Genomic DNA, 17,238 nt, shown 5'->3' with positions numbered 1-17,238 from the left:
GTTGGAGTCTCGCTCTTTCACCCAGGCCGGACTGCAGTGGTGCTATCTTGGCTCACTGGAAGCTCTGCCTCCCGGGTTCACGCCATTCTCCTGCCTCAGCCTCCTGAGTAGCTGGGAGTACAGGCACCCGCCACCATGCCTGGCTAATTTTTTGTATTTTTAGTAGAGATGGGATTTCACCGTGTTAGCCAGGATGGTCTCGATCTCCTGACCTTGTAATCTCATTTTTAAGAAAACTAACTCTGCCTTTCCCACGTGTATATATATATATGTGTGTGTGTGTGTGTGTATATATATATGTGTATATATGTATATGTATATATATAAATATAGAAAAAATATAGAAGGATATACTTCAAAATGTTATATTTACTTTTCCTAAATTGTTTGAATTAAAAAATTTTTTAATTAAAAATTTTAATTAAAAAAATTTAATTAGAGACACGGTCTTGCTATGCTGCTCAGGCTGGACTTGAACCCCTGGCTCAGGTGATGCTCCCTCCTCAGCTTCCCAAGTAGTGGGGACTACAGATGTGTTCCGCCTAGCTTGGCTTGACCCACAGAACTGTAAGATAAATTTGATGCTGTTTTAAGCCGCTAATCTTGTGGTAATTTGTTACAGGGCAATAGAAAACTGTTATAATAATACAATTAGCAGAAAAAAATGACAGCAGCTCTCATGAGCCAGGACATATAACTAAATAAACATATCATAAATATTCTTAAAATGACTGCTGTACTTCAGATATTGGCCCAATGTTCTCCCTGCTGAGTGTCACTGCATATACTCAGCAACCATTAGCTGCCTAAATCTAATTATGAGAGATCAGATTCTGCTAATACCCTTCTATAAGCTCCAAGCACTTTGTTTTTCTCAGAAGCTATCAGTTTTAGTCCAAACGTTTCATCACTAAGACCAGAGAAGTCTGTGATCTCATTTTATCTCACTCATTCTTCCAGACTTACCTACTGACATGTAATTGTCTAATGTGGGAACCAGCAAGCAAACTTTTTCTTAAAGGCAAAATAGTAAATATTTTAGGCTGTGAGCCATACAATTGTATCCCAACTTCTCAACTCTGCCTTTGCAGCATGAAATCAGTCCTACACAATAGACAAATGAATGTGTGTGGCTGTGTTCCAGTAACATTTTATTTATGAAAACAACTGATGGGCTGGATTTGGTCCACAGTCTATAATTTGCTGATTCTGGTCTAATGAAAAAAATAAAAACTAAAAACACATAAAAACATTCTACTTTTCCCACTTTGCTAGCTGGTATTGCAAGTCACATGTTTTTAAGAAAAATATTTATTGAGGGGATAAAACAGATGAAGAAAGATTAGAGTCTGCTTTTAAAGGCCTTATTATGTGTCTTTAAGTGAATTATGACACAGTCAAGAAAAATATTTTGGGGTAATTGGGTTGACTGACAACTTGAATCTCAGGTATGAATGGAGAAGGAAGACTACTCTCTGGATTCTATAGTAGCCCTCAGGAAGAACTCATCAGCTTTAATTGTAGAAAAGAAAATATATGGGCAGATGGCCACTGTATTAGTTTGACAGGGCTGTTGTTAAGGAAGTACCACAAACTGCTTGGCTTAGACAATAGAAGTTTATTATCGCACAGCTCTGGAGGCTGGAAGTCTGAGATCAAGGTGCTGGCCAGGTTGGCTCCCTCTGAAGGCTGTGAGGAGAAGCTGTTCCTTGCTTCTCTCCCAGCTTCTGATGGTTTGCTGGCAGTCTTTGGCATTCTTTGGCTTGCAGATGCACATCCTGATCCCTGCCTGCATGTTTACGGGTATTCTCCCCGTGTGCATGTCTGTGTCTAAATGTTCTCCTATTATAAGGACTCTAGTCAGAGTAGGACCCACCCTAATGACCTCACTGTAGCTTGATAACTTCTGTAAAGGTGCTGTCTCCAGATAAGGTCACATTCCCACATACTTTTTTGAGGGGGATACCCATAATACCTAGGCTTGTTGATTAGCACATCAGCAGAGCTGAAGGTTGCCATTTCTAAATATTAAGTATGTTTATTAACTCTGAGGAGTTGCTGAAGGTTGGAAAAGGCACTGAAGACTGTCTTCCCCCAGAATTTTGGACTGGGAAGACTAGCGTTTTCCATCCTCTCTCCTGTCCTTGTCTACGTTATTGGTGTCTGGGAACCTGAAGGGCACAGTGTACTGTGGCTGTACCAAGTTGATTTCTCCATTCATTTTTAGTTTTGCCAACTTCACTGAGATATACAGTAGGTAAAAGACTAAGGTATACAACATAGCCTCTCTTAGTTCATCTTGTCACTGGCCCAACTATAGCTGTCCACAGCATTCTGCTCTGGAGACAACTGAAGGACTGCAGTCTGCTAGTACATATGTGTACTTTATCCCAGGATCACCAACTGAGAAAGCAGCCAAGACTTTGACTTTGAGCAGTTCACCAATAAAACAGCGATTGTAGCTCGTGAAAGTTTTGTAGATTCCATGCTATGAACAAGAAGGAGGATGTTTTGTGATCCCTTCTCTAAGTATGAACCTTTAGAAAAAACATTCCATTGGATCATTTTAAAGTTCCTCTTTATGGATATGTCCATACATTACTTGAGGGAGTGGACATTAGTATAGCATTTTTGGAAAGATTAGTTAACATCTATCCACATTTTAAATATGTATGTCTTTTGCTCTAGCAATTCCTTTTCCAGGAACTTGTTTTTTCAAAATATCTACACATGTTCATAAAGGCATTTGCACAGTGTGTTCACTGTGGGAAGACAGCTTACTGAGTTATTAATTTGTGTGCATTTTCTCTGTGATTACGTTGAGACCTTGAAGTTTACCTAGCTCACCTAACTTGGGGAAGTTTATGTAACTAGGCAAAGGATGGTTGGCAGTTTTTCAAGTTTCAAATTTTATTTTTTCTAGAAGTCTAAACTCATTAAAGAAATTATTCTAGTATTGACAGGGGGAGGGGTAGAGGGGCACAGAGACTTGTAGCTTGAAGGCAAAAGAGTGGAAGAAGAGAGAGAAGGGAGATTTCCCTAAGCTTAGAGAAGAGGCAGAGGGTCCAAGGCCTTGTCATATTGTTGCATGGATTATAATTAATTAATCGAGATCTTTCACCCAACCAAGGTTTTTTTCTTTTTTTTTAAATTATACTTTAAGTTCTAGGGTACAGCTGTATTCAGAAAAAAATGTGTGTGTGTGTGTGTGTGTGTGTGTAAAACTTAAAGGTAAGACTATTTGCCCTCTAAAATTTAATTTTTAAGATTTACCCTCCTAATCTGTCAACATTACTTTGAATACTGACTGATTTTCAGGAAACCCTCCCCAATCTGGAAACTGTATTTAATGGGTGAGCTTTTCAAGGGCTGACCTTGGATCCCTTCAGGCAGGTGTTAACTCCTTGGTCCTTCAACTAGCCAGAGACCTACCTGATGACCTTTCATCTGGGACCTCTTTCTCTAAACATATTATGACAATCTCCCAGAAATACTTCCCTGACACCCAGTCATGCACTGGTACCAGTTTAATAATCTTATCAAGGGAAGAACTGACTGTAGTTAGTCGTGGAGTGTTTTAAGTAACTTCATGCTGACTGAGCACTATTTTTTATTATGAGGATTCATGAATCATCTGATTAATTTTTATAAGAAATTTGCTGGTGATAGTCACCAAGTTATTTATCTGTAATTTCTCCCACACATTTTTCTCTTTGAGAAAACTGGGTAATTGGTCCATCTCTAGCCTTTTCCTCTCTCTCATGTTTTTTATGATTTCCTAAAATATTAAGGACAAAAGTTTGGAGATGATGCCTATGAGTGCTTCCAGCGCTCTGTAATCTGGCCCTGAGTTGTGAACACAGAGAGAGGCTCTCTCGCCTTGTCCACTGGCTTAAATTCCCTGCTTTGGGAGCTTGCTGTACACTTTACTGTTTAGACATCATTTTGCCTCTGCAGAGATGGCATCTTCAGCATGAACACCGGCTGTGAGAACTTCGGATGGAAGAATAGAAGAGGAGAATGCTAGGAATTCCCTGTACAACTGGAAAGAAGAGTGCTTAGCACAGCATGGGGCTGAAGCCTAAGGACAACAATAATGAGTTAGACTTGGTTCTCATGGAACCAACAGGCCACTTACTCCTTTAGCTGCTTGGTTAACTTCACCACTTGAGAGGCCAGCGACATGCAGGTCTCCACCACCACCAGGTACCTGGAGCACAGGGTGTGCCCCTGCCGCTCAGCGCTCTGGGAGGGCTTTTCCCCAGCGTGGTTCTGCATGGTGACATTTGCTCCATATTCAACCAAAGTCTGTCAGAAAATGAAGAGACATGTGTATCAGGACATCTCTGTAGACATTATTTTTTAATGACTGTAACAGAATGTTGAATAGTATGAAGAGAGCCTCTAGGGGCCTTTCAGCAGTCAATATCACACACCTCTCTTCAGAGTCTATGCTGACGTAGCAGAGCCAGTCCTACTACTACCAATGCTCACCCGAAGCCCACATAAGGAGGGGGCTGGGAAGGAGAGGAGGAGGCTGTCCATAGTGTGCTCTCCTTTATGAGATATGCAGTGCAGTCTTTGTGGTGGGGAGTTCTGTCTCTTGTCATGGTTGGGCTCCAAGAGAATCACTCATAGTCAGAGATGCCTGTAAGAGGGGGAGACTGGAATCTTACCTGTTCTCATTTGCCTGGGCTCTAGTAACTGGATTTGGTCTCTGGTAATTGGTTTTGGAATAACACCTGTTTATTTGTTGCTGAGCCCACCTGATCAGGAATAAAAAGAACTGGAGACAAATGACATGGCTGAGAGTGGGGAGGCTGTGAAGCAGCTCCCACCCTCCCACAATGGGCTATGGTAAAGGCATGTCTGTGGATTGAGCAGGCTTTGTAGAAGAAAGCTTTGTGTGAGCTTCTTATCACCCCTTTAATGAGGAGAGGGTTCTATGGCTACGATTGGCAATAGGCTGCCCCAGAGGTGGAGAGAACTGTATGGGGGAGGAGGGGAAGGCTCCAGAGGGCCCTCTGAAGACCCCACCCATGGCACTCACTGGAGAGCCAGCATCTGAAGGTTGCCACAGAGGGCATCAGTGACCACAGCCAGCCAAAGAAGCAGGGACAACTTTCAGGGAGGTTGCATGCCTTTCCCAGTTAAGCAAAGAGATATTGGACTTTTTCTCTTCATACCTCCTTCTTGTCCTTGACACTGCAGCCCAGAAGAGATAGGGGGATAGGAACTAAAATGGTGTGTAAAAAGGCATGTCTCACTCCCATTCCAAGTCCCTTGAATCTTGAGTCTAGTCTGGGTGGGAAGAAGAATGCTTTGAATCAGAAGTAAGACTGAGATTTTAAAGTGACTTGGAGTAAATTTTAATAGTCATAAGAAAGGAGAAAGTTATGGAATCTGGCCAAGGTATCATTAGTTGTGGAGAGAGAGAAATTTGATGGAACATGGTTGAAATTAATAATTTAAAAAAATCCAGACTGTTTTATGTCCATACTGTGATATTATTAGATTCCACAAAAAGTTATTACATCAATATTAATCAACCACTACAATCTGATAGATTCTTTGATAATATCATGATGAGACTTCAAACCTGGATTAATTTGGGTAGTAGATAGTATTTTCCCCTAAGCAATAGTTGTAGTATTTAAATTTTTAGACTACTTAGACTGAGAGGTCATTAAGGAGCTTCGTTTTCCTTTTGGTTTATGATCACTCACCATGAAAGGTCAACTCACCACAAAGCCATTGCCACCTACCTCACAGGAGTATCACAGAGACCATGTTAGTATTGAGCTCTCAGAGCTCTTGAAGAGATGCAATATAAACACACACTGTTATTACTCCCCCTTGACCCTGACCTCTGCAGTTTTCTTTCCATTGTTTTCCTTACTCAGTCCCCTCCTCACCTCATAGGGTCCCTTGCTCACTCTCAGTCTCTTATCTTTTCTTTTTCTTTAAATTTCACACCCAGTGGACAGGCCCCCTTCCAAGATTATCCAAGTTTCCACTTCCATGGTACCCAGTGCCAAAAATATCATTTGTGTGTAAGTGGAGTGATGAACGCTCTAAAAGGAAAGACTGTCTCTCTTCACATATTAGAAAGAAAAATAACTAAAATCTCACATAGTGATATCAGCTGGCTTTCTTTGGCTTTAGTCATTTCTTAGCTGATTAAAAGTTTGCTTCAAGACTATTAAATATTAGAGTGTTTTGTTAAATAGAAAAGCATATTTTTCAATATTTATTCAATCATATTTCCTTTACAAAAAAATGCTACTCCTTTAATATTTCTCCAGAACCTGTTAAGAATTTAAATTTCTCTCCTATACTCTCCAATTTCATATCACTCTTTTAAAAACTCGATGCCTTAAATTAGAAGATGCACACTTTGCCAACAATAATAGAAAAACTTCCAGCTATCTGGACTATTTCCTATCAAGTTAGTTCTCCAAACAGCAGTTTCACGTGAGTAGGCACTCTAGAGAGATTTCTGCTATTATCTCTGCTTTTTCTTTTCATAAATCTCTTGCCTTTTATATTTATAGTTTCCCCATATATTCTCCTGTCATTTCCCAAGTCTCCTCTACCTTCCTGAGCAACTGGTTCTCACCTCTCAGTTTTCTGTTTTGGATACCATCTATCTTGCACCCAGGAGGGCCTCAGTAAGTACCTGTTGAATAACTGAGCACATTGAGTTTGCAACATAGGAAAATAACACATGTGTAAGCCAAAAAAAAAGAGTACTGCTTTCTTAAAGGTAGAAAGTGTATTACATGTTATATACCATAACATATTTTTGAACTGTATGAACTTGATGAGGTAAAAGTCTTGTCTCTAATCATGACCTTCAACCATATGTTAACAATTTCCCTATCCTATATATCATATAGATATGGGAATAAATCCATATATGTTGGGTCACTTTCAATGATAATAACGGTATAATTGGTCTGATTCTGGTAATAATGATTTATGTCTGTAAATAAAATTCTAGACCAAGTCTAAACTTTGACTTTGTTTCCAATGCAAAGCTTTTCCTTTCCTCACATTGTCATGCCTCTTCCACCTGCTACTCCTCCTTCAGCTATCCCCTCTTTTTGCTCTGTCACTGAGGGCATTCAACATTTTCTAGGTGGAAAGATCAATTGGGTCTTATGTTCACATATACTCCAGACTCCTGGAGACCCCTGTTGGGCTTTCCTGCCATGCTCTACTTGGATGGCAGCTCTGGGTTTGCCCCAGCTTCATGCAGCTCTGCATTCAACTGAGGGATGAGATGCCACCTCTTCTTCCCATAGGAACCCTACACTCTCTAGGGAGCTTTCTTGGAGCACCCTTCATGTGGCTTGGGGCAGGGGGACGAGACTCCTTCCCCTCTCCTGTGGCTCGGCTCCCCAACTTTTTGACATCATTGTACATACTGGATACGACAATATTTAGAAGGCAAGTTAGGGTAAAAAGATAAGGCTACTTGAGGCTGTTGGGTGCAGTGGTTGGGCAATCAAGGCCCTGGGTGGCCTGCCCAAGGGTGGAGAGGATCAATATCTGAATCTACTCCCAACCAATTCTGGACCTTTTGAATGCATTTGAGAAGCTCAGTCCTACTACAGAGAAAGGGGGAACCACAGCATTCTCTCTCTAGCCTACAACTCCCTACCACAAAGAATTCTAATCCATTCCTGAAAAATATGTCTTATTCTTCATATACCTGGGAGGGTGAAATTTACTAGTGAGGGGAAGAGCAGCCTGCCACTTGAGAGACAGATGTCTGCCTGGTAGTGGTTTCTCTGGTGCCTTGAGAACATGGGGAAATTTAACGTCTATTGTCCTCAGCACTGGGGCTTTAGAGCAGTGATAAGGGAGCAGGAAAAGTCCCTTTCAACACCCTGGGACACTGAAAGAGAAACTCTTATGGATATTTATGCCTACCTACATTTGTGTGGATTTCTGGAAATACAAATAGAGCAATAATTCCTTATTGTCTACAACCATACAAAAGGTGAATTAATTCAGATATTCTCCTAGTGAACATAATTTTAATGTTTTGTTTAATATTTGATATACTCATTTCTCATTGCAAAACAGCAGGGACTGTGTACCTGTATGCATCCAAGGTAGCCATGCTGTGAGGCTACGTGAACAGCACTGTTGCCATCCTGGTCTACTTCATCCAACGAGATGCCCTGTTCTTGCATAAACTGAAGAAGCCATAGAAGAATCTTTTCCTATAAACACAAAGACAGTTGGAATTCATGTAGTATCTTGCAGAGAAGTCAGATAAAAAGACAGAGGAAAACAATACTCTAATTTGTGAAGCTTAAGTAAAAGCATGCTTACCATAGCAAGAGAAAATTCTCATTCAGATGTGAATTGAAAAATCCTTGAATCTCTGACTGAAATGAATGAAAGAGGATGGCATAGAGAATTTTAAGAGCAGGAAGTTCCCTTGGAAGCGCTCTTATTTTACTTATCTATTCTATAGATGGGAAAATAGGTTTGTAGTAAGATTGAGTGCCTTGTCCAAGGCACACAGTTAGACAGATCCAAAGTTGGAACTAGAATCCATGTCTTTTGATTCCAAGGCTCCCAAGGCAATGTTCTTGCTGCTGTGTTATACTGCCTGTAGGCTTCAGGAATGTTACCATAAAACCTTGAACTATTGAGAACTAGCTTCTGCTTTTAAGTTTATAATTCTTCAACCATGCCTTTATAATCCATACCTCCTGCAATCAACAGGCTTATAAAAAACAGGTAAATACCTTAAGTTGCCAAGCGTAAGATAAGTTCATTGAAATAAAACCAGGACCCTCTTGACTTTCTGACCAAGTGTTGGTGGTGTCTTAAGGCAAAGATTTCTCTTCTTTCATGTTAAAGGAAGGGAACCAAAAGCTTGGAACGCAAACCTTTCAAAAGCAAGGCATAGAGCAGTCACAGTATGTGTTGTCATAATCTGTTTGCATTTTACCCACTGAGTGTTTTGTGGTATTTTCATGTTATGCTTGGCCTTTGGAGAAAGCAGGGGGATGGGATTTCACTGTTTTAAAATAGAAGAATTAAATATAAAGTTAAAAAAATATGAGAGTGGTAAAAACAACAGCATGAAGTTTAGTGGGTGGAATTTGACATTTAAAAAGATGATCATGTGTTTGAAATAACCTTGAACTTCTTTCTTCTTAGCCTTTTAAAGGATTTTTTTTTCCAGTTGTTTGCTCGGACTGGTCATGAACTTTTATACTTTTCTGGATTAAATTTGCCTTCATCTTCTGAACATGCCAACTAATCTGCTAAAGGAATGTTGGATAAAAACAGCCAAATCCTTTAATGTTTCACCCCTTATGTTGGGGAACAGGGTGCTGTTTATGAAGGTATTTGTGACATCAGGGACAGACTGAACATTTGCACCACACTTTTTCTAAATGAGCACCAGGGAGTAAGACCCCTAAAGAGCATGATGAGAACAATGTAATCTATGCCTACAACCTTCTAAGAAGGCATCCCAGAAAGCAGGGTGAGTGTTAACTGCAAAAGCAGACAGACCTGGTAGAAACTGAAACCCTCAAGGGTCCCTAGAGAATAAGGTAGAAGCAGAGCCTGGAGCTATGGCTGGGAGTTAGAAGTTGGATAAGAATATGCTGCTATGCTTAGTCCTCTTCTTCAAAGGAAAACGTAGAGAAAATTGGAGCTGATGTTTGGACCACAGCAGGTGATGTTTCATTTGCATAACGTAAAAGCAGTTCCTTTGTTTTTTTCTAATTAGGTAGGGGAAAAATACTGGATTACTTTTAATTGGACATAGATGATTATACCATATGATCTTAACTCCTTAAAAATCTGGATGAATGGAAGTATCTCAGGATAAAAGACATAACCAACCGGTTGAGGTTAATGGCTCAGACATGGAGGCTGCAAGAGGACAGGTTATGGTACCTCTACCAGTGAAATAGATGGACCCACCATAGGCAGAACAAATTCTCTTCAATGGGTCATTCTCAAACTTGTGGTGATTTGGTTTGCTTCATGATATTAAATCATGGACTCCTAAAAATGTGGAGGGGAGAGATTTTAAAGAATCATCCAATTCAAAAAGCCTTATTTTATAAGTCAGAAAACTGAGGGAGCGGACAATGATACACAGCAAGTCCTCATATGATGGCATGGACAGGTTCTTGGAAATTGCGACTTTAAGCAAAATGAAGTATAATGAAACTAATTTTACCATTTTAGTTCCTATGACACATTTCTGGTCACAAAAACAGCACCAAACTTCCAAATAAAGACCAAACACTTCTAAAGTGAAACATTGAAACAAATATGAGCTATACATACATTTAAGAAAGACTAATACAAACAAGTAAGATAATTATTTATCTGATCATTCCAGTCAGGGTTTGGGTGGCTGGAGCCCATCCTGGAAGTTCAGAACACAGGGCGGGAACCATCCCTGGACAGGACACCACCCTAACACAGGGTGCACTCACACCCACACACACTCACTCACGCTGGGACAACTGAGACACACCAATTCACCTAATGTGCACATCTTTGGGACGTGAGGAGAAACTGGAGTACCCAGAGAAAACCCACACTGAGATGTGCAGAATGAGCATACTCCACAGAGACGGTGGCCCTGGCTGGGAACTGTTTTTTTTCTTCTCATCAACATTATAAGAAGATGATGTTGAAAGAAACCAGGTTAATTTAAGGACCTGCTGTATTCCTTGATATTCTAGAGACTTCTTTCTTTAGCAAGTAAAGCTCGGAGGAGTTCAAGATACTGAGAAGCACTTTACATGTATCTTCTTGTTAGATGTAATTCCATATTTCCAGGACCCGATATTATGGGGGGTATGTCTATTCCGCATGCACAAAAAAATGCCCTTTATTAAAATCACAGTGCTTTAGTTTTAGTAGTGGGGTTATAGGCAATGGAATACTGCCCTTCATAAGAGTGGGAATGTTCCCATTGTGGAATTCTGTGGGGAGAGTCTAGGACCTCGGACTTTTCAGGGGCTTGATAATCTGGGAGAACAAGACATACATGGTCTGTGTGAGCCAAAAGTTACTTTGGCCCCTGAGGGGCCTCCAAGTCAGGTTCAACCTATATTGTTACAATAACCTGCCTTCCCTTCTTAGGAAGGCATGGATAACTCTTCTTCCTTACAATGAAAGATTCTAACCAATTCAATATGCAAGATTTACATGAAGAAAGAACCATTATTTGACTGTTCAGAACAAGGTTTTGCCTAGCACCTCAAATCCAGTCTTGGGTTTTATGTTGGACAATTTAAGAATAAGCATAAGAATTTAAAATAAGAAGTGCAATTGGCCCGTCCACTGAGATATGACATGGAAACCAAAATCTTCCATTATACAATGCAGAGAAGTACTCCCCAAAATGACGGGTTGACTATATACCTTGTCTTCTAACAACAGACATTTAAGGTTTTTGAGGGGGACATGGAGATGGCTAGAGTCTCTGGTTTTGGTAAAAGCATATTTAATATCTGCTCACAGACAAATCCTGCCCTGATTCTGGGGACCATGCCTGTGGAGATGCACAGTTCTACCATTCAAAGTGACTATCGGAAAACACCTCCTAAGAAGGACAAAACTTTTCTCCAGCTAAGAGGGTGCTTGTTAATGTGATTAGATACATATGTAATAGTGTCCCCCTCCCCTCTTAGCCCTTCAGTGTGTGTTCTTTCAGCCAGTGTATCTACATGCAGGAGATGTTAAAGGATGGATGTAACTTCAGACCTTCATTTCCCCATAAGTATTGCTTTCAGAGAATATCTAATGAAGTTACATGGATGAAGATTTCTGTATCATTTGTTTCCCAGAATGGCTCTCCAACTTACATTTCATCATCCACCCACATATCCATTTATCCATTCAACCTTCATGTACTGACTGAAAACTCCTCTCATGTAGTTTTCCTCAGCAGTTTCCTCTTCTGGGGATTTTCTGCTGTTTTGGTAACCTGTTTTAATATTGTATTTTATGTGTTCCCAAGGGCAATGCAAGTTGTTTAAAGGGGCAATTATCTCATGTGATTTATGAGATTTGCTGGACAAATTCCAATAAAAAATGTACTTGAGAAGTATGTCACAGGTTTATTGCTGGTATCAATAAAGTCTCTATAGTGTGTGGCAATCCATGTTTTAAAGGAGTTAGCTTTGTGATCATAGATTATCAAATCTAATATGCCATCAATTATAAGATTTATTCCAGTTTTTGAGATGTAAAAATGTAAAAAATAAAGGTCAGCAATAATTTTATAATGTCATGTATTGTAAGATATGTGTAGAATCAAAAGATGGTAAAACGTGAAATAAAGTGCATCTAAGAATTGATTAAATAGGTTATGGCCTTAATAATTCCTTTGCAAGTTTCTCCTATACAATACAATGGTAAAATAAGTAAACTGAATAATATTGATAGGAATAAAAACAATAAGTTGGAGGAGATTCAATAGTCATAACAGCCGACATTCATCTAGTGCCTAGTATGGGTTGGGCAATGTGGCTTTTCTCACTTAGTCCTCAGATTAACACTGTGAGGAAGGTTCTATTATCTCCATTTTACAGATGAAGAAACTGAGGTCCAGGGAGACCTATTCTTATATTTTCTCTCTCTTTTCTTTTAAAAAAATTAAAATATCTAACCCATTGAACTAGTAAGTGGTAAGGTTAGGATGACAATGGAGACAGTTTGCTATATGAACCAATGTTCTTCACGACTCTGTTTTCTGTCTTTTGAGTATGGATATCCACAATTGCGCATTCCCTCATGACCCCTGACTCTGTAAAGGACATGCTCCCTTTGTGCCCCTTGAGTAAAAGAAATCACAGTTAACTGCCTGTCAGTCTGTGGGTTTGTAGGGCTCTGTGTCAGTTATGCTTTGTCAAGATCAGAACTTGGAGAGCAGATGTGTGTGTGCTAATCAAAGACTTTTCTATTTTGCTTTCATCTGTGATCGCAGCACTTTCAGTACTGTTGACTTACTTCCCTATGACAGCAAAACAATAAAGACAGGGGAATATTTTTCCTTTTTAAAGTAAATTGTGGGAAAACAACAATAACACAGCCTGTGGGAACACCCCCCTCACCAGCATGTCTACCACTGCTCATGACCATTTGCAAGAATTGCTGAGTCTTTTCTTTTTTCAAAAAGTGCCCTTAAAAAAATCTGCACTAGGGCAAATATTTAAAGTACAGAATAATAAATACAGTGTAGGCAAAGGTGCTCTTAGTAAATGTTCAATGCCATGATGCAGATTGTTTTTGTAGAAGAATCTCGTGACTAAAAGTCATATGAATGATTCAGAAACAAAAGGAATCACAGGTTTGATGTTGAAAGTAACACAGAGCCCACTGGACTAATAACCAGCGCAGGGCAGGCAGAGGCTCCCAAGCAGTGGAGGGCAGGAAGCTGTGCTGGGAGAGCCTGGACGAGACAATCTGAACCTTCATGTTTGAATAAAACAGCCCAAGTTACACAGGCAGTAGCTTTGAATTGAGATAATTCCATCTCAATTGTTTTGCCAGCAACATCTTTCTCAAGGGCCAGCAAAGCAGGCCTATCCGAGGACACTCCCTGCTTTTTCCTCGGGTGTCCCTGAGGCTTCCACCTTCACATTCCCTGTGGCTAGTTCTGCCAGGTACAGTCAGGCAATGAAATAATTGCACCCTCTGAGACTTCATGTGTCAAGATGAAGAAAATCAATTCCTATCACCCAGGGATCTATCACTTCAGGAGACCACTAAAAACTGTTGGCTACCCTGTGGTACTAGAGTCTTTAAAGGTAATTTTTACAAGAAAAAGGACACAAATTGGGAGTCACGTGGAGCCCATTCTTTAGGAATCTATATGAAGGGCAGAGAGAGGCTAAAATAAACTAAGAGAGGAATTTTCCTCTGTACTATCCTTTCCAGGGGCATTTACTGAAGAAACAAAGCCAGGACACACTCAAATGCCTGCTGGATGTAGAAAAACTTGCATATGCTGAATCCATTAGAAAACTGTTCAATAACAGTCTTCCTTGTGAAAATATTAGGCTTGTAATGGTTCCAAGTTCAGCATCTCCACAGGTTATCTGTTACATAAGTGGCTGTGGCGGATGTAGGATGGCTGGACAGCATTTGCAGTTCTAATGGGCTTCTATATTTTCCAGTTGGGTAAGAATGATCTCCTAAGGGCACTGCAGGACTGCCCCCCTCAGAGCTGTATTTTAGGTCATAAAAGATGCATATCATCTTGAAATAACAACCTGAATATTGACACTAGCATGAAGCAAACGTTTGACACAGCTCTTCAAACAGGTCACCAATTTCCATATTTTCCTCTAGTCTCACCAAGTAAGTCACACTGTGACCCAATCAGTCCCAGAAAAAAGGCACTTTATTTTGTTCAGTCCCAATAGCTTCAAAATTATGAGAAACCTGCTGTGAGAGCTGAATAAAGAAACTGGCATATATAATCAACATTTCCCAAGACAAAGCATGCCGAATGCCCAATTATTTACTTAGAGTCTCAGAACAGCCCTGTAATTCTTTCCTCCTTTTCTTTGGCAAGCTCTACCAAAAGTGCAGGCAGCCTTTCCACTGACACTTAAAATTCCTTTTTAGGCTTTAATATAAGCAAACGAAATCGGGGACATGAAATAACTATTCACACAATCGAATAAAATTTTGTTTTAGACTCAAAATGATTAGGAAGATGAACAGTGATCAAATTCTTCTGATCATTTGAAAATCCTGTTCTCTTCTTTGCCAGTATAGATGTTCTTTGACTTACAATGGGGTTATGGCCCAATAAACCCATCCTAAGTTGAAAATATTAAATTGAAAATGCACTTAATACACTATAGGGTATTGATTGTTTACCCTTGTGATCACGTGGCTGTTGGGAGCTGCAGCTGCCACGGCCTAGCATCACAAAAGACTATCGTACTGTATATCACTAGCCTAGGAAATGATCAAAATTCAAACTTGACATATGTTTTCTACAGAATGTGTATTTATTTCACACCATTGTGAAGTTGAAAATTCATAAGTTGAACCATTTTTAAGTTGGGGAGCATCTGCATAAGCAAAAAATGGCATCCTTACGTCATGCCTTAATAACCAGTAATCATTGTTTTCAGGACACTGTGGATAGGGACTAGTAAGTACAATGCACAAAGAACACAGAGTAAGTATAATATTTCAAAGACAATGGCTTTTACAAATTTTAATGTAGGGCCTGCTCCTTTCTCCATTTCATAAATTTGGTACAGTTGAAAATCTCTTCAATGAGTAGTGTGAAGCACACCAAATATTAAATGTATTGTTAGATACAACTGCAAAAAAAGTCTTCTTCAGCTATATCAGTGCCTCTACAAACAATCTGCATACATTTTCTATACAAATGGGGACAAAACAGGATCTGGCCCTGAAGTGAAAGAATCTGAGTTGAAATCTAGTCTTTGCTCTTACTAGCCATTAGACCATGTGCAAGTCACGTAACTCTCTTTCTTCAGTCTCCTCATCTATGAAATGGGGATAAACACAACAAGCTCTCACAGGGTTGTTTTGAGGAATAAATGAGAGAATGTACACAAAATCCAATGGCATGGTGCCTGGCACACATAGGAAACATTTTACATGTATATATAACATATAAAAAACATGTTTTTATGTAATATATATGATACACACACACACACACACACACACACACACACACACACACACTAGTAGAAGTTACCACAGCACAAAATAAAGTATCCCTAAGCATGACTCCCACTAAAGAAAGACTGTGGTAATAGTGTTGTCTACTTTTTGAACTTGAGATTGTCACACTTGAAAAAGCATAATCTCTTGTTGACAATGCCACAGTTTACTTCTACCGGAAAAGTTTATGAAGCCAGAGGAATACAGTTAAATGCATGAGAAGCCATTTTCTTTGCCACAAATACAATTAAATCTATTTTAACACAGTACTATTATTTTTTAAGACTGAGATTGGTATTTTGTGGTTCCAATTTTTTAAAAAGATAACTCACAGTCACATTCTCCAAAGGGAGATACTAATTTTTTTTTTTAACTGCAAACACTGGATTGTGATCTGTGTACATTAATTAATGCTGGGATTTCCTAACGCGGAAATTGACTGCAACTGAGAGCCATCTAGTTAATGTGCTTATTCATCTTTAATTGAGTGAGACTGCCTTGATTAATGTCTTATAAAGATTTTCCTTTTAACTTTGGCTTCAAGAAAATATATCATTGTTCCTTTTGATAAATGTGAAATGTGTTTACTGTAAAAAATTTGGAAAATACTGAAAAATTAAAAAAAAAATAGAAAATCGAAGCCACTTGTACCACTACTCTGAGTGATAACTACTATAAACATGTTGTAACATAATTTTTTTTAGTATTAATTTCTATTTCTCTTTATCTCCAAAATTCAAAGTTGGTGCTAAATTATAGGACCAGTTTTGTATCATACATATTTGTTTAGTACTATATAATGAACATTTTCCCATAAAATGTCATCAGTGGTTGCAGCTTCATTATTTATCCAATATCTGTCATGGGATATTTATTTAGGTTGTTGTAAACTTTTTTTCATTTAAAAAAACAATAACAACAAATATCATTGGTTATATACCTTTGGATACATTTTTGATGATTTCTTATGTTTGGATTTTGATGGACTAATAATAAAAAAGTAGGAAGATTATATGGTACACAAAGGGAAGATACTTAAAAAACTCCTTCATACCTGGCCATAGCAACCTGCGTAATGAATAAGGCTTGGAAAATCCTTAGAACAACTCAGTTCTGCAATGGCTTCTGTTTCACTCACCATCCAGCGTACGCACTCCAACTGACCATTCTAGGTTTTAAAAAAGAAAGACAGATGGAAATTCAAGGTAACTCAGGTTTGAAAAATACATTAAAGATGGTAATTTCACCAAGGAAAGAAATCATGTGAATTTTGGCATTTATATCTGGCTTAATTTATTTGTTATATAAAGATATCACCTATTATATTCCTGATCTGTGGATCTGGCTCGAAATCAATTGCAGAATTTTTATTTAAGTTCATTTTCATAATTGTAATCAGTTATTTTAAATTCACTTTAGTAAGGTATAATTTGTATACTACAAAATATAATCTTTTAAAGTATACGGTTTGATGTATTTTGACAAATATGTATACTCCTGTAACTACAACTTCAT

The 17,238-nt window shown here is 38.9% G+C and overlaps 1 protein-coding gene across 5 annotated transcripts in view; it reads right to left on the bottom strand.

Annotated features, from left to right (window-relative positions):
* SNCAIP (synuclein alpha interacting protein) overlaps positions 1-17,238 on the bottom strand; it is a 147,753-nt gene that overhangs the window by 16,908 nt on the left and 113,607 nt on the right. For all 5 annotated transcript variants that reach the window (XM_054555874.2, XM_024247116.3, XM_054555875.2 and 2 more), the window contains 3 exons: positions 16,778-16,891; positions 8,109-8,234; positions 4,139-4,308 (listed from right to left, as the gene is read on the bottom strand). In XM_054555874.2, coding sequence (XP_054411849.2) covers positions 4,139-4,308; positions 8,109-8,234; positions 16,778-16,891 — 410 coding nt within the window. The remainder of the gene's footprint in view (positions 1-4,138; positions 4,309-8,108; positions 8,235-16,777; positions 16,892-17,238) is intronic.

This window comes from Pongo abelii, chromosome 4, assembly GCF_028885655.2.
Source record: "Pongo abelii isolate AG06213 chromosome 4, NHGRI_mPonAbe1-v2.0_pri, whole genome shotgun sequence".
Classification (NCBI taxonomy): Eukaryota; Metazoa; Chordata; class Mammalia; order Primates; family Hominidae; genus Pongo; species Pongo abelii.
Note: the sequence above shows the minus strand (reverse complement) of the source record. Positions and strands in the feature narration are given on the sequence as shown.